This window comes from Protopterus annectens, chromosome 13.part0 (genome assembly GCF_019279795.1).
Source record: "Protopterus annectens isolate FY-2018-M chromosome 13.part0, PAN1.0, whole genome shotgun sequence".
Classification (NCBI taxonomy): Eukaryota; Metazoa; Chordata; order Ceratodontiformes; family Protopteridae; genus Protopterus; species Protopterus annectens.
The window spans coordinates 1,348,146,807-1,348,171,232 of NC_056747.1; the positions used below are offsets into that span (position 1 = coordinate 1,348,146,807).

Here is a 24,426-nt window from a genome sequence, read left to right on the forward strand (position 1 = left end):
CACAGGTTCCACCCATTCTCTCCCTTAGAGGTAGGAGTGACCTGCATAGGTTCCTCCCACTTTCTCCCCTCAGAGGTGGGAGCTACCTGCACAGGTTCCTCCCACTCTCTCCCCTCAGAGGTGGGAGCTACCTGCAGAGATCTGCCATTCCTTCCTTGTACGAATGACAGCGGTCTGACAGTGCTCTTACCCATCTCTCCTACAGATCAGGCAGCCACCTACACATGCTCCTCATATGTCTAAGAAACAGTTCCCATTCTTCTGAACTCTGTCACCAAAGCGAGCTGCTGAACCAACCACTTCTTGTTTTGTGCTGTTAACCTGTTTACTGTTTGTGAAATTCATTGACCACATTTTACTTCATTGCTCTTATCAAAATTTACAAAAATATTTTTGTCTTATATATATATATATATATATATATATATATATATATATATATATATATATATATATATATATATATATATATATAAACAGAAGCAAAAGATAAGTGGTAAAGGTAAGCTGTGCTTCCAAAAACCAGTCCAATATCATAAAAATCACTAGAAGCAACAAGCCATGGCTTATTGAAGTAAAACCAATGATTTATTTCCACAACAGACAAATGGTGAGCACTTTTATGGACCAAGCCACTTCATCAGACAATAAAATAAATCAAAAAGCCCTCTTTTATACCATCCCATATCAATTAAGAAGGTGCCGCGACTCCACCTACAATTAAAGTCACACAGGCAATCATGCATCTTTAAAGAAACATTTTGCACATGGTTCATCTTCACAAGATAAAACATATAAAACATGAAATATATATATATATATATATATATATATATATATATACATAAACATATAATATATATATATATATATATATATATATATATATATATATATATATATATATATATATATATATATATATATATATATATATAAAAGTCCATATACACATAAAATACTATTAAAACACTTCTGCATAAGAATGACCTAGACTAATACCTAAACAATCATTTAAGCAGATCCCTCCCTAAAAGAATAGGCTTGGTGTTAATTTTGTCATTGAGACCCTCCCTGTACTGGCGTTGAGTCTCACAATCCATTCAAGTTCTTTAGTCTCAACTTTCAATTTCATGTTTCCACCTCTACAATTATCCATCACTTTATCTACCACCATAAAGAGAAATCTGTGTGTGTCCCCATAAGCCTTAACATGCCTCACTAAAGGGGTCTCTGCCTCTCTACCTATATCATACAGGTGCTCTCGCATTCGATCCCTAAGCCTTCTGGTTGTCATCCCAGCATAGAATGACATACAGATCAAACAGTGAGCCAAATATACAATGTTGTTGCTATTACAATTAGCTGAAGGCCTAAACTTAAAAACTATTCATATCTGGATGTTTAAACTCTCCACTGACATCTATATGTGTACAAACATTACATCTATTACAGGGTATGGTGCACCTTTATCTATATCACAAGCCTTTACAATCCCAGGTGATACCCTAGGTCCACACAAAATTCTTTTCAAGTTCTTCTTATTTTTAAAAGTGTACTTTGGCAACTCACCTACTAACTCTGTGATGGCATAATCAGCATACAAGATGTTCCAATTCCTATGAAAAATATTTTGCAATACCTTTGTATTGCTAGAGTATATAACAGACATCCTCATGTGTCCTCTGCTATGCCCTACTATTCATGGTGGCTGTTCACCATCAGAAAAATACGGCCTCCCCTCAGTGTTCCTACATTCCATAACTTATTTTAGGGTTCCCTGGAGTTCCCTATTAGCATAGCCCCTCTGTAAAATCCTTGCTCTTAGCTCAACCAATTCTTCAAATTTAACTTGATTTGCTGTCAGCCTCGACGTTCTCAAACCTTGACCCTGACATTGTTCTTAAAGATATGTTGAAGGTGCATGCTGGTTCTATGTAGTTAACTGCTTCTATAGCAGTCATTCCTATAAATCTCAGTCTCAAACCGTCCATCTCTCCCCTGTGTTACCTTGACATCCAGGAAGTCAACCGAACAAAATGAACTATTCATGGTGAAATTCAGAAAACTGGTACATTCATTCAGATGTACAAAGAAGGGTTCAAATGTAGATGCATCCCCCTCCCACAAGAGGAAGAGGTCATCTACGAACCTCCTATAAAATTTTAAACGTTTACCATACTCACCCATTAAAAATTGCTTTTCCCAGAGGGCCATGACAATGCTGGTGTAGCCATTGGCACAGGAAGTGTCCATGGCTATGCCATCCAACTGTCTATACAAAACACCCTCAAATATAAACAGGTTGTTCTCTAAAATGAGCTTCATCAATAAAGACAAAAAATCAACAAATTTTCTATCATAAAAAACATCTTCCAGTAAATACTTCCTGAAGTATTCAACTCCCACTTGATTGGGGATGACAGTAAATAGGGACTGGACATCCATAGTGATAAGCATTAGCCTATCCACACTCTCATACGTGCTGGTGAACGAGTATAGGTCCTTCAAAAATTGTTCTGTATCTAACAGGATGATGTGATTCCTTCTCAGTACAGGCTTTAAATGCCTTTCACCATAAATTGATAAAGTCTCGGTGGACCAACCCCCCCTGCCACAATAGGTCTCATTGGTGGTTTTAATGGATCCTTATGAATTTTGGGGAGACCCTGTATTATTGGTATTATTCGATCCTTAACAATAAAATAGTTAAATAAATCAACATCAATAACATGATAGACATTCAAACAAAGCATTGTATATAAGATCATTGCATCTCTGTACCTGCTGAAACTCCACTTTAGAATAAAACTTAGTATCATCTAAGATATTAAACATAGACTCCCTATAAAAAGAAGAATTCATCACCACCAGCGACCCACCTTTGTCTGCTGGTCTCATGGAGATAGTAATTTCATTCCATAGACACTCTAAAGCTGTCTTCTCTTCTCTACTCAAGTTGTTAAATATTTACTATGTAAATTACAATCATACAAACTATAAATTTCTTTGATACACACCTTCTCAAAGGCATCTAACACTGCATTATTAGTGTGAACATACCCACTAGGTTTATTTGAAACATTAGCCCTGGACAGATTATTACAAGCATCCCCGTATTGCAACTTTAATATTACATTAAGTGTGAAAGCTTTCAATTCTAGAATATTGTCCGTAACTGTCATTTTATTGGCCGGAGTAAAAAACATGCCTTTATTCAATAGTTTCTTTTCAGTCTCATTTAATAACCTTTGCGAAATGTTCCAAACTAACATTTGCCCCCTTGTAGCCACATTTTCTTGATGGTCAGAGGTGAATACTTCTCCTCCTCTTGCGACGCCTTCCATTTCATGCGACCGCTACTGTGTAAGTGGTAAGTGGTCGAGAAAAGGGGCCTGACAGATAGGATAAGGTGCAGTCAAATTGGTGTGTGGCAAACACTGGGACGGCCCTGTATTGAAGGATGATGTTGCTAAATCACTATGTTTACTGCGTGCTCCATTAGAACTCATTGTATTTCCAGTCCCTCTCTCGGGATGTGCCATATGGTTTAATAAACCAGGAGAAGCATATGAACTGTCTTCCACTCGTGTGGAGGCCCCCAGCCCTCACTATGTCACTCTCCAAACCTTCAGAGGACGTGGTGTCTACATCAGACGTCAAATCCGTATGCTCCACCTCCCTTGACGTTGATTCACTAACATCTCTACTGGGTGCAATCACCTCTCGATCCTTCACTACTGAACTGGAAGTGGGGCACCTTCTTAATTGATATGGGATGGTATAAAAGAGGGCTTTTTAATTTATTTTATTGTCTGATGAAGTGGCTTGGTCCACGAAAGGGCTCACCATTTGTTGGTTTTACTTCAACAAGTCGTGGCCTGTTGCTTCTCGTGATTTTTATGATAAATATATATTTATATATATATATATATATATATATATATATATATATATATATATATAGTTTCAATTCATAATACTGAAATATCACAATACTGAAATTCATAACACTGAAACCAAAATCCTGAAAACTCATAATACTGAAACTCAAAATACTGAAAACACACAGCATACATATACTGAGTTTAAACAAGATAAATCATATTACTTTCCACCAAGTATAAGCAGGGAAACAAGCCACCCTGCGCCCCCCCACACCCACTGCTACTTAAATATATCAACTCCAAGACTGCACTTCACTACACTAAGTGCCCCCTGCTTATATTTGAAGGAATGTAATTAGGTTTTTGTTGTTTACAGTTAATATATGTATGATATCTGTTTTCAGTATTTTGACATTCAGGATTTTGAGTTTTCAGTATTTTGAGCTAACATATGAAGTTTTCTCATTTTCAGTGTTTTGATATTTCAGTATTAAGAAGTGAAACTATATATATATATATAAATATATACAGTATATTGGCGCATATATATATATATATGTGTGTGTGTGTGTGTGTGTGTATATATATATATATATATATATATATATATATATATATATATATATATATATATAAAACAAGGTTGTTTGTGGAAAGGGCTATGATAAGGAATATCTTGAGTGGTTAAGTAATGATATTTTGAATAACAGATCGATAAGTTATCTCCCAATTTTGAAGGTTCCCCTAAGTTATGATTTGAGGAATAAAAATATAGATCATTATTTGAATAGGGGTAAAGGGTTGGGAATGGTTTGTACTCTTAATATGACAACTGATAGTATTAATATTAGAAATATAGTGCAAGGTAATTGGAAGATTTTGGAAGGGAATGGTGATTTGGTTAAGGTAATTGGTGATAAGGTGAATTTTGTGAATCAGAGTTCTTTTAATATTAAAACTTTATTATACAGAAGTAATACTAGATATCTGGTAGCATGTTCAAATAATAATAAATTAGTAGGAATGAACAAATGTGGGCACTGTCATTTTTGGCGATTTATTTCAGTGGGGCCTTATGTAGTGGTAAATTATTTTAAACAGTCAATCAAAGTCCCTGGATATGTAACCTGTAAAAACAAGGGAGTAGTATACATCACTTTATGTAGCAGTTGTGATGCATTATATGTGGCGATGACCATCCCTTATGGAATGCATAAGAGAACATATTTATAGTACTAGAACCAAGGACTCTAAAAATGCATTGTATAAGCACACTGTAGGTTGTTACAATTACAAAAAAAATTTTGTTTTTGATACTAGAAGTTGGGGTTTTTGATCAGAGAGGTGGATATTTTCAAAATTATTTAGAGGAGACAGAAACATTATGGCAGATAAAATTGGAAGCAGATAAACCACCTGGGCTGAATGAATCAATTAATATTAAATGCTTCCTGAAAAATAGGAGGCTAAAAGTTAATTAAAAACAAAAGTATAGGAAATAGGTTTTTTTTAGTAGGCTTGTTTCTTTTATTTTTTTATTGTTGTTAACTGGTTAATTGTTTTATTGATGAAGGGTGGGAAAATGTATAAAAGAATGGATTTTATGGTATTCTTGATTTCTGATGAAGTCTGTTTAGATGAAAGCAGAGAAATACATTCTTTGTACGCTAAAGATTGTGCTGTGCAGTATTGTGTCTTCGGAAGCCTTTACTGACCATCGAATACTGGTGTTTTCTAGTTTATACATAAATGAAGGAACACACGTTAATCTCCAGTCCATGTATTTACAGAGGTAACACCTTCGGTACATGTAAGTGAAGTAACCCACGTTAATCTGCTTTGTGCACATTCTAGCAAAGATATCCCTGCTCTGTGTGTCAGCATTGAGTGTTATTTGACACAGCTGTCTCATACTACCTCTGCCGGGGTGTCAGATTTTGCCCATTCTTCCCACCCTCTGTTCTTCATGGGTGATTCTGACTCCCACTGTACTGACCACCTCCTTGCTTACAGCACCAGCTTTTTAATGAGTGTAAAACCCTCATTACTAACCAGATATCCACAAGGATAGAAAGATATATTGCCAGTACCTTTAATGAGTGTAATTCTAAATAATGCCCTGATATCCGCAAGGCTAGAAAGATGTATTACCAGTACTTTTAAAGAATGTAACCCTCAATACTGATATCTACAAGCGAAAAAGATGTATTACCAGTGTTTTTTTAAGGCTGGGGAGAGAGGTGTGTTTGGAAGCAAGTGGTTTATTGCTTACTCACTTTGTTGAAACAGGTGATATACTTCGGGATGTCTCTAGTTTAGCCTTGTGATGAAGAAAATATGGATTCTGCCTGTTCTTTGTACTATGAAACAGGCTACAACCCACTCTACATATACTGTGGTGTGAACTGCTTCCTGCATGTATTTTTATGAGGGTGTATCACAGTTTCTGAGCTCTCTTATGGAATATGCCATCTACCCAGTGTTTGAATTGGGTTAGCATTTTGCTGCTGTGATATTCATAAGTTCTCATGCAGTTCATAGGGTGATGCACAGGCAAGGCTATAACCACTTCAAAGCAACTTTAACTGTCAAACTCATCACCTTTTCATGCAACATTATTTAGTTGCAATGGATGTGCTATTTATTTAGTCACTTCTGTTCCTTGAGCCAAACGTTTCATTTTTTTTTACACACAGGACAGGCTGCTAACTCTGCACCTTCTAATGAATATTTCTGCAGTTTGCTTTAACAGTGAGAAAATGTGCTGTAGCCTCTCGCAGCTTACAAGCCATGTAATTAATACTTCTAACACAAAGAAATCCCTAATGGTGATAAATAGACAATAGCCTGCAATGACATAGTGCAAAAATCTCCAAGTGTACATTTTAGTGTGGCTGCTGTAAGCTACAGTCCTGTCTTACATTCATCAACAACACAAATCAGCTCCTCCAAAATAATCTGACTAAAGGGCAAGCTTATATAACTACAGCTACTTAGACTTTTAAGCCCCTTACTATCTGCCCCAATAGCGATGTCATGGGCAGTAACTGCACTTCCCCATCTGTTACCTTCGTTTTCTTTTGCGTCTGTAACCTTCTCCATATGCCGTGCTCGTTGAGGTGACTCACACCTTCCAAGTATTTTACTTTCAATTTTTTTATTTCACTGTTTCTTCCAACCATTAAAGCAGCTGTATACAAAGCTTGCTACCCCTATTTGGTTAAGTATGATTACACAGATAACTTTCTTTTCTTCCATAAGGCAAGTAAAATCTCTTTTCTTAACTAATACAACAAAATGACTTTTTCTCCAGTCCCTTTGTTGAAGCTCTTTTGAGTTTGTACTCTTTGTGGCCTGAGCCTTAAAAGAAATAATAAGTTATCACCTCACAGTTCAAACAAATATTCCTTATCTCTAGAACCAAAAATGTTACTAGAAAACTATAAATGGCAAACTGTTCTGAACAAAATAACCTTTCCAATTGTTGCATTCGTCATCAATTCTATATATTAAACCGGATTTTATAAGTTCTAATAATCACGGTAAATATGAACTTTGCAATAATGTGTAAATATCTTATAATATCTCAGTAAATGTTCATAGCCAGCAGTATTTTCTTCAAACTGCTATGAGCTTTCATAAGAGGATAAGCAGTTCTATTTATATCATTAGATTGTTGAGATATTTAGAGAAATATGAAAATTATAACATGAATAAATATTACACAAATATTCAGTATCTCTTTATCTACAACAGACAGAGGTCAAGTATCAATACATTTGTGTTTGCCATTGTGTAGCAGCTTCTGGAGGTTTGTCAGAGGTTTGGTACAATGGTTAAAGTCTTTGCCTTATAAACAAGGGGTACAGGGTTTGATCCTCACCTTCGGTTATTGGCTACGCTTAAAATGGCCTTTGAGGGCAGTTAGTTTAGCATGAACCTATAAGATAAAATTTTCTATTGCCTTGCATGTAGCATGGTTTTGGAATAAGCAATGCAATTATGAACAAGCAATAGTCAAAGTCTACAGGCGTCAGTAGCATGTAACTGCAGAAATACCTGTAGGCATTACTAATCTGTAATGTGTTAAGTAGCCTCTAAAATGGCATCACTCAAGGATACAACATTGCATGGACAAGTTGTGCTTCCAACCCTTCCCAATGTCTCATGTCAGTAAGGCAGCAAAATCTATCAAGTTGACATCACTATTTTGAGGAGAATTCTTTCTCTTCCAACAGATCCACAATATGAACTGGTTCCAACAATACTATGTGCAACTGCAAAATGCTTTGTTATACTGACTCCTACTATGAAATGTGATAGGTGGATCAGTTGTATGAAAAATATACTTTAACTATTCTACCTTGCATGTTTCTCTGCTGAAAGTTGTTAACTTTACATTCTCAAAGCAACACCCACTGCATGTGCACCAGTTTCTGTTGAAAATGGTGGCTCGTTTACATTTCTAGCTTTGCAGTTAATTGGCAGTCACTCACTACCATGTTTTACTTTATCATTTTGCATCTGTAATGAGTAGTATCCCCCTCCCCCCCGTGTGGAACATTTGCTCCAGGCTGGTGTTCTGCATTACCTTGGGGGACGCAATTTTTATGTAAACAATGATCGGTGCCAAAGAGGTCTTGGCCAGCTGAGCTGGATGGTTGATGGTGTCAGCATCCAGGGCTACTAACTGAAGAGTCCGGGCTAGTTCAAAAATCCGTTCAATTTCACTCTGTACTTCCGCTGGAAAAGAAAAAGAAGCATCAATCAAGGATGATTTCCACTAGTACGTTATAACTTGAGAGCAAGTGTACAGCTGCAAGGTGAATAATTACATCTGCACCATTGGTTCACTCATTATATTAATCAGCAGATAAAACCAACTGCTTTTATATAGTTTTAATCCACAGAAAAAATGCCCTTCCATAAAACAATCAATTTCAAAAGTACTAAAGGCAGTCAGTTGGAGGCAATACAATTAATGAGATTAGAAACAACATCTATTTACAAAAGTGGTCCTTCAAGGATACAGGTTGGTCTCATGAATACCAGGTCCAAAAAGACTGTCCAGATGACATGAAAAGTCCTTAATGGAAACCTGCCAAATGTTAAGCTCAAAACAGTACCCATATAATTATTTCCAAGGCTGTTATATTCCAGAGGAGGATACAGTGAGTTCAGAGAAATATCAGTCCAGATTTCAGTCTTTTGGTTACATCTAGACTGTCTTCCTTGAGCTTTTTTTTTTTTTTTTGCAGTCATTGAAATCCCCACTTTGAACTCCTTTGAGCTACTATAGTGTTACTTTTGTAGAAGAATAATACATTATATACACAAGTGCCTGTTTTCATGAAGGCTTTGAAACACACACATTTATATGAGCTCCCCACTTCAGTCTGCCAGATACACCAAGCTCTGTTTTAGCTTGTTTCTTTCTTTAGGCTTTACATTAGGAATGTATGAAAAATTATAAGAACATTTTAAACTCAGTCCACTAGCATAAAATGGAGATTTCTATCTCTGATGCAAGCAACCATAGATCAAGAAAAGACCAGAGCATGTAGCAATGAGGGTATGAGACAATGCACCCTTCCTGGAGAAGGGTGCAGGGTTTGTCACAATATCAGTAACTCTTAGCAGTGATTACAATCTGCACACACACTACGACCGGGCAACAATGGGCAGGAGATGATGCGCCACCTTATATACTGAGCTAATGCAGGTATAAATAGAAAACAATGGATCCAGCTAGCTTGTGGTGACACAGATGAATGATGCGTGACAAACTGGGACTTCTGATTCCCATAATCATGTTGACATGATCAAAGTAGCCTTAGACATAAAATGATTCTCAGTAAGACAGGACAAGGGAAAGCATAATAAACAGAAGATTGGAAAAAAAGAAAAATGTTTGTATGTGCATTCCTTCATTTCTAGTTTATAAGTGATCAAACATATTTACAAAGTAACTTGTGTATGGAGTTGTGCAATTATTTAGTGATCACATGCTTCTCAAGGATGGCATAGCTAAGTGCAATTTATCTGGCAGTTTTGCACACAAAAAAATAAAGGCTATGGGTTTCTAATTGTCATCTCAAAGTCCTGGGTTTGATTCCATTGGTGTATTTCTACTTAGTTTGTGACTCTGAGCCTAACCATAAATGCTTCTCAGTCAAATCTGAGATCAACCTAATAGGTTTACCTGAATAATAAACAAATAAAAAAGAACTATAGAAGCATAGAAGGATGACTTCCAAACACTGAATCAAAAAAGGTAGTCAGAAAGAACACTCTAATGAATAAGACTATGGCTTAGTGGTAACTTGCTGTAGCTATGGTGTACAGGGTCCTGAGTTCAAGTCTTGGCAGGGCTCATTATTTAAGGTATAATGGTTTAGCATAATGGTTTAGGACTGTAACTCACAGGTATAAGGCACAAGGTTTGATTCTGCTCTTTGGTCATGGGCTAATCTTGCAATAATCTGCAGACTGATAGCTTAGTGTTTACCTAAATATGAGAATGAGTGCTGTTGTGGACACTCAGCACAGGGCCTGACAACAGCAAACAGCCTCACGTGTGACCCCTGTGGATCTTTCTATGCAAGAGATGAATAGGGTACAGCAGCCTGGGACATGCACTATTGAATCAAACAAATATTTATTAAAGCAAATAGACATTATAACAGGTCTGACATAAAGCTTGGGGTGGGGACACTGATAGTGTACAGCATACAGAAGGCCAAGAGCATTTAGAGGCCCATAATATAACAGACAACATCACCCAGAGCCTGGATTGCTGGGCACATAATATAACAGACAGCATCACACCATACTCAGAGTGCCTGGGTGTGTAATATAACAGACAGCATCACTCCATACTCAGAGTGCCTGGGTATGTAATATAACAGACAGCATCACTCCATACTCAGAGTGCCTGGGTATGTAATATAACAGACAGCATCACTCCATACTCAGAGTGCCTGGGTATGTAATATAACAGACAGCATCACTCCATACTCAGAGTGCCTGGGTATGTAATATAACAGACAGCATCACTCCATACTCAGAGTGCCTGGGTATGTAATATAACAGACAGCATCACTCCATACTCAGAGTGCCTGGGTATGTAATATAACAGACAGCATCACTCCATACTCAGAGTGCCTGGGTATGTAATATAACAGACAGCATCACTCCATACTCAGAGTGCATGGGTATGTAATATAACAGACAGCATCACTCCATACTCAGAGTGCCTGGGTATGTAATATAACAGACAGCATCACTCCATACTCAGAGTGCCTGGGTATGTAATATAACAGACAGCATCACTCCATACTCAGAGTGCCTGGGTATGTAATATAACAGACAGCATCACTCCATACACAGAGTGCCTGGGTATGTAATATAACAGACAGCATCACTCCATACACAGAGTGCCTGGGTATGTAATATAACAGACAGCATCACTCCATACTCAGAGTGCCTGGGTATGTAATATAACAGACAGCATCACTCCATACTCAGAGTGCCTGGGTATGTAATATAACAGACAGCATCACTCCATACTCAGAGTGCCTGGGTATGTAATATAACAGACAGCATCACTCCATACTCAGAGTGCCTGGGTATGTAATATAACAGACAGCATCACTCCATACTCAGAGTGCCTGGGTATGTAATATAACAGACAGCATCACACCATACTCAGAGTGCCTGGGTATGTAATATAACAGACAGCATCACTCCATACTCAGAGTGCCTGGGTATGTAATATAACAGACAGCATCACTCCATACTCAGAGTGCCTGGGTATGTAATATAACAGACAGCATCACTCCATACTCAGAGTGCCTGGGTATGTAATATAACAGACAGCATCACTCCATACTCAGAGTGCCTGGGTATGTAATATAACAGACAGCATCACTCCATACTCAGAGTGCCTGGGTATGTAATATAACAGACAGCATCACTCCATACTCAGAGTGCCTGGGTATGTAATATAACAGACAGCATCACTCCATACTCAGAGTGCCTGGGTATGTAATATAACAGACAGCATCACTCCATACTCAGAGTGCCTGGGTATGTAATATAACAGACAGCATCACTCCATACTCAGAGTGCCTGGGTATGTAATATAACAGACAGCATCACTCCATACTCAGAGTGCCTGGGTATGTAATATAACAGACAGCATCACTCCATACTCAGAGTGCCTGGGTATGTAATATAACAGACAGCATCACTCCATACTCAGAGTGCCTGGGTATGTAATATAACAGACAGCATCACTCCATACTCAGAGTGCCTGGGTATGTAATATAACAGACAGCATCACTCCATACTCAGAGTGCCTGGGTATGTAATATAACAGACAGCATCACTCCATACTCAGAGTGCCTGGGTATGTAATATAACAGACAGCATCACTCCATACTCAGAGTGCCTGGGTATGTAATATAACAGACAGCATCACTCCATACTCAGAGTGCCTGGGTATGTAATATAACAGACAGCATCACTCCATACTCAGAGTGCCTGGGTATGTAATATAACAGACAGCATCACTCCATACTCAGAGTGCCTGGGTATGTAATATAACAGACAGCATCACTCCATACTCAGAGTGCCTGGGTATGTAATATAACAGACAGCATCACTCCATACTCAGAGTGCCTGGGTATGTAATATAACAGACAGCATCACTCCATACTCAGAGTGCCTGGGTATGTAATATAACAGACAGCATCACTCCATACTCAGAGTGCCTGGGTATGTAATATAACAGACAGCATCACTCCATACTCAGAGTGCCTGGGTATGTAATATAACAGACAGCATCACTCCATACTCAGAGTGCCTGGGTATGTAATATAACAGACAGCATCACTCCATACTCAGAGTGCCTGGGTATGTAATATAACAGACAGCATCACTCCATACTCAGAGTGCCTGGGTATGTAATATAACAGACAGCATCACTCCATACTCAGAGTGCCTGGGTATGTAATATAACAGACAGCATCACTCCATACTCAGAGTGCCTGGGTATGTAATATAACAGACAGCATCACTCCATACTCAGAGTGCCTGGGTATGTAATATAACAGACAGCATCACTCCATACTCAGAGTGCCTGGGTATGTAATATAACAGACAGCATCACTCCATACTCAGAGTGCCTGGGTATGTAATATAACAGACAGCATCACTCCATACTCAGAGTGCCTGGGTATGTAATATAACAGACAGCATCACTCCATACTCAGAGTGCCTGGGTATGTAATATAACAGACAGCATCACTCCATACTCAGAGTGCCTGGGTATGTAATATAACAGACAGCATCACTCCATACTCAGAGTGCCTGGGTATGTAATATAACAGACAGCATCACTCCATACTCAGAGTGCCTGGGTATGTAATATAACAGACAGCATCACTCCATACTCAGAGTGCCTGGGTATGTAATATAACAGACAGCATCACTCCATACTCAGAGTGCCTGGGTATGTAATATAACAGACAGCATCACTCCATACTCAGAGTGCCTGGGTATGTAATATAACAGACAGCATCACTCCATACTCAGAGTGCCTGGGTATGTAATATAACAGACAGCATCACTCCATACTCAGAGTGCCTGGGTATGTAATATAACAGACAGCATCACTCCATACTCAGAGTGCCTGGGTATGTAATATAACAGACAGCATCACTCCATACTCAGAGTGCCTGGGTATGTAATATAACAGACAGCATCACTCCATACTCAGAGTGCCTGGGTATGTAATATAACAGACAGCATCACTCCATACTCAGAGTGCCTGGGTATGTAATATAACAGACAGCATCACTCCATACTCAGAGTGCCTGGGTATGTAATATAACAGACAGCATCACTCCATACTCAGAGTGCCTGGGTATGTAATATAACAGACAGCATCACTCCATACTCAGAGTGCCTGGGTATGTAATATAACAGACAGCATCACTCCATACTCAGAGTGCCTGGGTATGTAATATAACAGACAGCATCACTCCATACTCAGAGTGCCTGGGTATGTAATATAACAGACAGCATCACTCCATACTCAGAGTGCCTGGGTATGTAATATAACAGACAGCATCACTCCATACTCAGAGTGCCTGGGTATGTAATATAACAGACAGCATCACTCCATACTCAGAGTGCCTGGGTATGTAATATAACAGACAGCATCACTCCATACTCAGAGTGCCTGGGTATGTAATATAACAGACAGCATCACTCTATACTCAGAGTGCCTGGGTATGTAATATAACAGACAGCATCACTCTATACTCAGAGTGCCTGGGTATGTAATATAACAGACAGCATCACTCCATACTCAGAGTGCCTGGGTATGTAATATAACAGACAGCATCACTCCATACTCAGAGTGCCTGGGTATGTAATATAACAGACAGCATCACTCCATACTCAGAGTGCCTGGGTATGTAATATAACAGACAGCATCACACCATACTCAGAGTGCCTGGGTATGTAATATAACAGACAGCATCACTTCATACTCAGAGTGCCTGGGTATGTAATATAACAGACAGCATCACTCCATACTCAGAGTGCCCGGGTATGTAATATAACAGACAGCATCACTCCATACTCAGAGTGCCTGGGTATGTAATATAACAGACAGCATCACCCCATACTCAGAGTGCCTGGGTATGTAATATAACAGACAGCATCACTCCATACTCAGAGTGCCTGGGTATGTAATATAACAGACAGCATCACTCCATACTCAGAGTGTTAGTGTATTTACCAGTGAATAAAAGATTGAAAGTAATTCTGTTACAAACATGCAAAATAAACAAGGACTAAAATAATGCTTGCTTAAATGTAGAAATAGAGTTTAGTAATAAGTGATTAGCATCCATACTAAATGACTGTGTCTTGAAAAATAACAAATCTGCTTAATAGGCATGTTTCCTTACAAACTCAGAAAAAATGTAAAAAAAAAAAATAAGAATGTGTGCATTTCACACTGTCACCAAGAAAACTGACCACTTACAGACTTGGCTAGAATGTAAAAAACAGGATGTATGCATTTCACACTGTCAGTAAGAAAGTTAACCTGTTTCTGTAAAGAATAGACAACAGGAAAACAATATGTACATGTTTCTATCATATGACACTGTTAACCAAGGAAGTTTGAATGATCAAGTCAGCATTCGTATGTGTTTTTCCATGAAGTGGTTCCTTAAAAGATAATACCAGTACAGGATGAAAACATATTTTTCTGCAAACACCAGCAAACAGAGGTTTTCATACAAAGACCAAAACAGAGTACTAATGAAAAAAAACAGGATGTAAAACTACTATGAAGAGACTATAGCAGATAACATTGCTAGAGATATTTTTGTATTGTATCTCTCATATCATCCATGCTGTTTGTGTGACTTGTTATAAAAAGCTATGTGTTGGTTACTGCTCATAGTTTTGGTCCTTGCTGCATCAGTGTACACTCTGCAAATTTCTGTGGGCAACAGACTGTGATAACTAGACTTTGATTTCAGCAAAATCCAGCCAGCAAGACCAAGTGTCTTAAGAAGACTTCAGATCAATCACAGTAACAGCACAGTAAGCAGCACATTGAAAATTAGCACCTTATAATTAATTTTTCAATGGTAAGCCTACCTGCATTCAAACACAGAGGGAGTGGTAAGCCCTCCAGAGGGTCACTTCAGTCAAATTGCAGTAACTAACATTTGTATGTATGTGTAAATCCTAAACAGAAGTATTCCAGTTTATGCAGCTTGTAGTAGGAAAGTTTCTCAGACGTCTGAATCCAGATTGAGCCTGAAGTCCAGGAAAGTCACAGTGCCATTAATTCTTCAAGAAAAGGTGGACATCTACTTTTCACAGCATCTCACTGCCTGTTGTGTTTCACCAGCTTCTTGAGTGACTCTGAAAAATTTCCAGCCATTGTAAGGCTATAGACGAGGGAAAGGTGGAACACACAGCATACCTAGACCTTGCAAAGGCCTTCGATACCGTTTCCCATTCTGGTATTATAGACAAGCTCACCAGCCTGAACATAAACCCCTATGTCACAAGATGGGTTGCCAATTGGCTCACAGACAGAACCCACATGGTGAGAGTTGCATGAGCTAGGTCTGACTCTAAACCGGTTACAAGTGGCATTCCTCAGGGCTCAGTCCTAGGACCACTCCTGTCTGGCATATACTTCTCAGAGGTACAGGCAAGCACAGGAGGACTATAGCTGACCCAAGTTCACAGATGACTGCAAACTAGGGGCTATAATTGACTCTCCGGATGACACAGACATCCTCCAAAAGGGTCTCACTGAGACGGATACCTGGTGTCAAAATCATGGCCTCAAGGTAAATGCCAAAAAATGTATAGTCATCCTTTTTGGAAAAAACAAAGTACACACAACCTACCACATAGGTGGTAGCCCCCTAAATACAGAAAACGTAATAAGTGATCTGGGGACCCAATTTGATAGTAATCTTTCCTTTGATAATCACATTGCCAAAGTAGTTAGAAAATCTTTTTATGTGGCCCACCTAATCACAAAAGGGTTAGCATTAAGATCAAAAGAGATCATTGTGCCCCTCTACTCATCACTCATCAGACCCATCATAGAGTACAATGCCCCATTTGGGATGTACCTTACAAGACACCTGCAACAGCTGGAAAGACCACAGAAGTACCTCTTCAAGAGGATCACTGGCCTCAAACAGATGCCCTATGCAGCTTGACTGAAGAAACTCTAGCTGTATTCAGTTGCATACCGCCTACTCAGAGGTGATCTCTGCCTGACATACAAGGCCATGTCCAACCCAGAATTGATGGACATGCTCCACGTAAAGAAAACCTTATCCTCTTGAGCCATATGGTCTAGGGATCTAAACCTCACCAAATAATAAATAGGACATGCTGGAGGGATAGATTCCTGTCCCAGAGACTTCCCATGCTTTGGAACAAGATTCCAATCTACATTAATCAGAGCTCCTCGCTAACACTCTTCAAGAGAAACCTCGACGAGTGGATGGGAAACAGAAAGTTTACCCTGGGGATCACTTCAGTGGCTCGCTGGACAGAGGCACAGGGAACTAATCTAAGGGGGTGGCGAAAGCCAACACATTCTGGCTAGGCTTATAAATGCCTTTGGGCAAATAGCCTAGTACCTACCTATGAAAAGCCTGATCACCTATTTTCTTGCTAACTGGTAAGACCTTTTTCTGTGTCACATTTTTAGTATGGATACTATTAGACATTATTCAAGCAGGTGTAAGCCAAGCTTTAGTAAATTGCAATGTTGGTATACACAGCACATTAGTAAATGTAAAACCTTACCAGGGCAAGTTGATAGCAAGGCATTATGCAAATGCATTACAATATTTGACTGGTGTCTCAAAATAAAGCATGTGGGAATGACAAATGTTTATTGTGTGAGTCAACAGAAACTGCATTTTGTGTGCCATTCCATAAAAAAGTATTGCATGACATTATTCAAAGGTTAGACTATACAGACAAAACTGTAATGGTAAAGAACCAGGAAAAGTTAATATGCTGACATTATATTCAGATGTTGAATAGTTATGTCCTGTCACCACATGTGAAAGGTTTATTTTAGAATTACAACAGGAGTTAAATCAGTTACTGACAGAACCTCTAGTACATTATGTTACAAAAGAATGTAATAAATTTCTAAAAGACAGACACAATGAGTTCAGGAAGCTTAGACAAGTTATACATGCATCTTTTCAAAAATACATAGGAGTTTTAGACCATGCAACAATACAGGAAACTCTTCAATAGCAGTTACAGGATAAAGAAAATAAATTAGTTGAACTGACAGAGACTGACTTCCTGCATATAACAGCTGGGCTTAAGAAAAAAATGCAAAAGTGCAAGAAACTACAGTTGATCTGTACAACAAAGAGATATATTTTATAATATGTTTGTGTTTTGAAAATGGTTAAGCATACATGGTAGGATCTGATGTATGACTTTCATTCAATTAAAGCAAGATAAATATCGGTACTACAGTAAGGTAGAGCAAATAACTGCCATTCTCATAGCATAGTCAAAAGGTACACAAAACAGTTCTAGTGTATAAAAATCAAATAAAAATAGTCAATAACAATAAAGATTTAAAGTCACATGACTGGCATGCATGTATTTTATTTTCATCTAAAGTACATCTGTTAAAATGCACAACAGAAAAGGCAGACAATGGCAAATGTAAATATAAACATGTGTTAGTTAAGCCAATATCTATTTTGTTCTTTTTTTACAATTTTTTTATAATTGTATAGTAACACTACACCAAACAGTTAAAGTTCTGAATTTTAAAAATAAATAAAATCACATATGGCATTAGTCAAGCAGTTTTTGCAAAATTAATGGCAGGGCAGTTAAATAAATAAAAAAGTACAAATCCAAGTTAAAAAATATGTAAGCTAATTGTAAAATAATGTTTATTTATGTAGTATAAATGCATCGTTATGCAAATCAAAAATACTTATAATAACTAGTGTTTTACAACTGCATTCTAATATCAGATTGCAAGTGTATTAACAGATGATTAAAGGAACAAATGCTAAAAGAGTTAGCTATGGTCCACAGAATCTGAAATGTGAGTTCAGACCTTCTCAGACTGGATAAATAGTTACAGAAAATAACCAAGACTGATTGGCGGACAAGTGGCTTGAGTTTTTCTAAAACATTATTGTTATTACAACATAACTGTTAAATGTTCACATGCAACACTGTTTGATAATTGTAATAAAACATCACAACTGTGCATACATGTCACTGATAATCTGTTTGCAAGTAAATGTTAAAAGTAAAAAAAAAACTCATTTACATCCAGTACAGCCAGCAGATGGGTTATAGTATACATACAGTTCAAATAAATTATACAGGGGGGTACAAATAACTACTAGTAGTAGAAATAGACAGCAAAGGCAACAGAAAAAATATATTCTGTCATTGAAAACAGCCAAAAATGATCAAATCAGACAAAGGCCTATAGTTTAATAACCTAATAAAGCAAATGTATAAACAAAGTGTTGGGCTGGCATACATTATAAAGCAAATAAATAATACTGCAGTACTACAAGGGGAGGGGTACTTTTTTCAGTTTTACACTGACTGTGTGAGCAGTATTGCAAAAGAGCCTAAAATAAAGCTACATGAAGAAATAATATCTTATTCCTTCTTGACAATACTCTTTCAGGGGGGAGGGGAAAACAAGTATTAGTGCATTAGAAATACTGGTAAACAGATTAAACCTGACAGGATAAGATATTTTACAAGTTGCTAATAGCTGCCATGCTAGTTATTATTATATTGTTTAGTATTAAACTGTATTTATAACCTGTTAAACTGTAAAGCTATACAAGAGATGGCTTTAATTTGCTTTGTTAAAGCTATACAAGACAGAGCAAAGATATGTAAAAATTGAGCAAGAATGGTCACTATTTTTTAATATGTTTTTGGCAAGACAATGCTGGTATGCAAAAGCATGAATGTTTCTAATTGCTGGGTATGTAGTTTAATACCATGCCTTTGGTGGCAATTCTACTAGTCCAAGTTTCTGCTTGATGTTAATGTTACTAAATTTGTAAGATTAGACTAAATGTACTTTAAAGTATTTGTATGTACAAATACAAAAGAATTCAGTACAAATTAAATTAAAGAAATGGGTCCAGGGTACCTACTAGATGGAAATGCATGAGTAGCAAACAGTCTGTGTAGAAATATACTGTATAGGACACATTGTAAAGTAACAAGTTCAAAAGTAATTTGTTAAGTTGTAGTTTTATTACTAGTTGTATTTTTATCACTGTTTTTGGACCATCATTTTATCTCTACTAGTATTGGTTACCCCAGGTGGAGGAAAATTATATTAAAATATTGTACTCATACAGCTAATGGACTAATATGTACATACCATTCTTTAGTGTATAAATCATGCTTTTTTTAATACTCAAGTATTAAATATACTGAAATAATTACATTCAAATATTTATTATCTAACCCAGTTCAGTACTTTACCAAGGTGTTTAATATGTTCACTTCACTGTCGCCCAAGGTGTTAATAGGCAGTTCAGAAATATGACCACAATGTTATGATTAAATAAAATTGAAAGTGTATATTTCACTACTGTATAAATGCTTGCAGTAGTACATAGTTTTTGTCTCTTATAGATATTAGTCTATTTCTAATCTTTGGGTGTAAAATGGTTAATAAAAGTAAACAATTAATTCAACAGCTGCAGAGAGTTAATGAAAGAGTTCTAAGTCATAAATTAAATTCCGTGATTGCAAAAGAATAAATTAATCAAGTTAAAACTAAAGCAGACACAGCTCATAACTGATACAATATTTTCACAGAATGGTCTGCAAAAGTTGTTAAATACATTCCGTTTTAGTAGTAATACTTGATATCTTTGTATTAACTATGTAAAATTGCATTTTGACTTGCTGTATCTAAAGAAGACTAAAGGTTTTGTTTCCTATAAAGTGTTTTGAGTACTTTAAAAAATAAAAGAGTGAATTGTTAAGAGTGTATTTAACAGTGAATAAAAGGTTGAAAGTAATTCTGTTACAAATACGCAAAATAAATAAGGAATAAAATAAAGCTTGCTTAAATGTAGAAATAGAGTTTAGTAATATGTGATTAGCATCCATTCTAAATGACTGTGGCTTGAAAAATAAGGAATTTACTTAATGGACATGTTTCCTTACAGACTCAGAAAAAATGTAAAAAAAATAAGAACGTGTGCATTTCATACTGTCACCAAGAAAGCTGACCTATTACAGACTTAGCAAGAATGTAAAAAACAGGATGTATGCATTTCACACTGTCAGTAAGAGCAAAAATGTAAAAAACAGGATGTATGCATTTCACATTATCAGTAAGAGCAAAAATGTAAAAAACAGGATGTATGCATTTCACATTGTCAGTAAGAAAGTTAACCTGCTTCTGTAAAGAATGGACAACAGGAAAACAATCTGTACATGTTTCTGTCATATGACACTGTTAACCAAGGAAGTTTGAATGATCAAGTCAGCATTTGTATGTGTTTTTCCACAAGGTGGTTCCTTAAAAGACAATACCAGTACAGGATGAAAACATATTTCCTGCAAACACCAGCAAACAGATGTTTTCATACAAAGACCAAAATAGAGCACCATGGAAAAAACAGGGTGTAAAACTACTATAAAGAGACTATAGCAGATAACATTGTTAGAGATATTTTTGTATTGTATCTCTCATATCATCCATGCTGTTTGAGAAGTGAAGTAGAACAGTACCTGAAGCTGCAACAGTAGTCTGTGTGATTTGTTATAAAAAGCTATTTATTTGTTACTGCTCAGAGTTTTGGTGCTGCATCAGTGTACGCTCTACAAGTTTCTGTGGGCAACAGACTGTGATAACTAGACTGATTTCAGCAGAATCCAGCCAGCAAGACCTAGTGTCTTAAGAAAACTTTAGATCAATCACAGTAACAGCACAGTAAGCAGCACATTGAAAATTAGCACCTTATAATTAAGTTTTCACAGAGTGCTTGGGTATGTAATATAACACACAACTTTACACTCTGCTAGGGGTGCTTGGGGACATAATATAACAGACCATATCACACAGTACTTATGGTGTCTTGGGGATATAACTGACAGCATCACACTGCAATTAGAGTGCTTGGGTATGTAATATAGCAGGTAACCTCACATGGTGTTTGGGGACATAATATAACACACTAAACAAAATGTGGGCCATGCCATAAATTACTAAAACAATACAAACCAAAATATTTGGCAACTGGAATAGACATACCAACCACAATTTCTGTCATAATTTTCAACTGTTTATTCCAACCAGATTAAGCACTTTCATCCAAATAAATTTTAGACTTCCTCAGAATCTGGTTCAGGCATACAAACATATCACATAAATACTATTCAACAGCCAATCAGAGACCCTAAATCAATAACACATGCCTATTAGCAAAATTGACAGACTTTGAATGAACAACAGCTGGAGAGACCACAAACGTACCTCACCAAGAGGATCAAGGGTCTCCAACATATGTCTTATTCTGCCAGACTAAAGAAACTCCAGCTCTATTCAGTAGCATACCGCCTGCTCAGAGGTTATCTCTGCCTGACGTACAAGGCCATGTCCAATCAGGATCTGATGGACATGCTCCACCTCAAAAAATCCAAATCCATCAGGACCACGAGAGCTAAAGACTTAAACCTCAGCACAAGTATGAATAGGACATGCTGGAGGGATAGATTCATAACCCAGATGCTTCCCATGCTTTGGAACAAGATCCCAGTTCATGTTAGGCAGAGCCCCTCACTGACTCTCTTCAAGAGAAATCTTGATGAGTGGATGGGAGATCGTAAGTTTACCCCAGGGGTCACATCTGTGTCACTGCTAGACAGGGGCACAGTAAACTAATTCTATTATATAAGGGGGTCTTCATTGTGTCACTACTAGACAGAGGCACAGTATTCTAAATCTATTCTGTGTATTTTTGTGCATTTTGTACCATTTCATGGGGTGGCGAAAGCCACGTCACTATGGCTAGGCTTACAAATGCCCCAGGGCAGATAGCCTAGTACTAAACTATGAAACTATGAAACAAATGATAAAAGAAATACATAGCATTAAACGTTTTAAAAACTATAATCACTGTTACCATATAATCAAATATTACATACCATTTGTATAACAAGTTCATACAATAAGACTGTATCATAATCTAAATAATTTAACATTTAAATACTCGTTATTGATATGTTAACATTAATACCAGGCAATTTGTCAATATTTAAATGCACTTGCCAAATGAACTCCCACTGCTCTAAAAGTACCTCCCAAGAGCCACCTCTTGGGTTTTTCCCACTTTGTCTAGTACAGCAAATTGAAACATAAAAAAAAACAAATCACATGTACTGGCATGTTTGTATAGGGCACTATTTACATTATTTTTCTAATATCATTGACATATTCATAGATACGATTTCTAAATACCCTTTCGGACTTGCCAACATAAAAAGTGAGACAAGTCTTACACTTGGCTACTTACACTGTACCAGAAGTGCCACAATTAAAATTACCAGTGGTCTTAATAAAGCCATATCGTTCAATAAATATATTACCTTCAGTTAAAATATACTTAAAATGGCCTCATGCTCCACCTTATTGCCCCTCAGCAACTAATTCATGTAGCCCCTTGCCTCTTTCAAGCATATCCTTACTATTACAGACCCTTGTATAAATAAACCTGGGCTGATTACCAAACACGCATATAACTCTGGAACCTGTTTAAATATGTCACAGCATTTACCAGTACAGTTCTTAATAACTTTATTCAATCCATTATATTGTAAAACATGGGCCTTAGTGAACCCAACATTCTCACTAGCAGCACCTGTAAGCTTAATAGATGTAGACCCCCAATAACAGGGTATACCGTATATATTCAGGGTATCATCTAGTTTAACACTACCACAGAAATTATTTCTTGGGGTATCCCCTATAAAAATGTAGCTTACAAAGTCCTAAATTCTGACAATAATTGTCCATACTTGATACCATGCCAGCTAAGCAGATAAACTGTTCCTTTAATAAACTTTTTTCTCACTGCTAAATGTTTGTTGAACAATTTTTAATCAGACTCATCTATCAAGATACCATCTTTTAGGTGGTGTCACTCTTAAATGATGCCCACTGTGACACATTCTCAGAAGCTTTGTTCAAATGCAATGTGATATAACCACTCCACACATCACAAATATATGGAGACACACATACACACACACACACACATACACACACACACACACACACACACACACACACACACACACACACACACACACACACACACACACGTGAGAAATTCAAAGCTTTTGTCCATGGTGTTGAGGAAACTTAATGAAACCTTTTTCTTAATAGTTTCCATGTTTAGTTATGCACAAGTTTAGGTTTACTGCCCCAGAAGTATGAATACATTTTAGACCTACACTCTGGTACAGAATGCATATATCCCCTGACTTCAGTTCAAGCCAAGAGAACAAATCAGCTTGCAGAAAATCACTGCTGGAGTTGTTGCGTTTCTGAAAGGATGCTTCTCCTCTGGATCTGTGGTCTTGTCCACTATAAAAACAAACCTGAGATTCCTGGGTGTATTGCACCTGCAGCTCTCTGGTGCTGCCTTGTTTCTGTGAACATTCTATAGAGGACCTGCAGCTCTCTGGTGCTGCCTTGTTTCTGTGAATGTTCTGTAGAGGACCTGTAGCTCTCTGGTGCTGCCTTGTTTCTGTGAACGTTCTATAGAGGACCTGCAGCTCTCTGGTGCTGCCTTGTTTCTGTGAACGTTCTATAGAGGACCTGCAGCTCTCTGGTGCTGCCTTGTTTCTGTGAACATTCTATAGAGGACCTGCAGCTCTCTGGTGCTGCCTTGTTTCTGTGAACGTTCTGTAGAGGACCTGCAGC

At 37.4% G+C, this 24,426-nt stretch overlaps 1 protein-coding gene across 7 annotated transcripts in view; it reads right to left on the reverse strand.

Moving 5' to 3' along the window:
* CACNB1 (calcium voltage-gated channel auxiliary subunit beta 1) overlaps nt 1-24,426 on the reverse strand; it is a 2,104,836-nt gene that overhangs the window by 108,704 nt on the left and 1,971,706 nt on the right. For all 7 annotated transcript variants that reach the window (XM_044055375.1, XM_044055374.1, XM_044055371.1 and 4 more), the window contains one exon: nt 8,479-8,630. In XM_044055375.1, the coding sequence (XP_043911310.1) occupies nt 8,479-8,630 (152 nt within the window). The remainder of the gene's footprint in view (nt 1-8,478; nt 8,631-24,426) is intronic.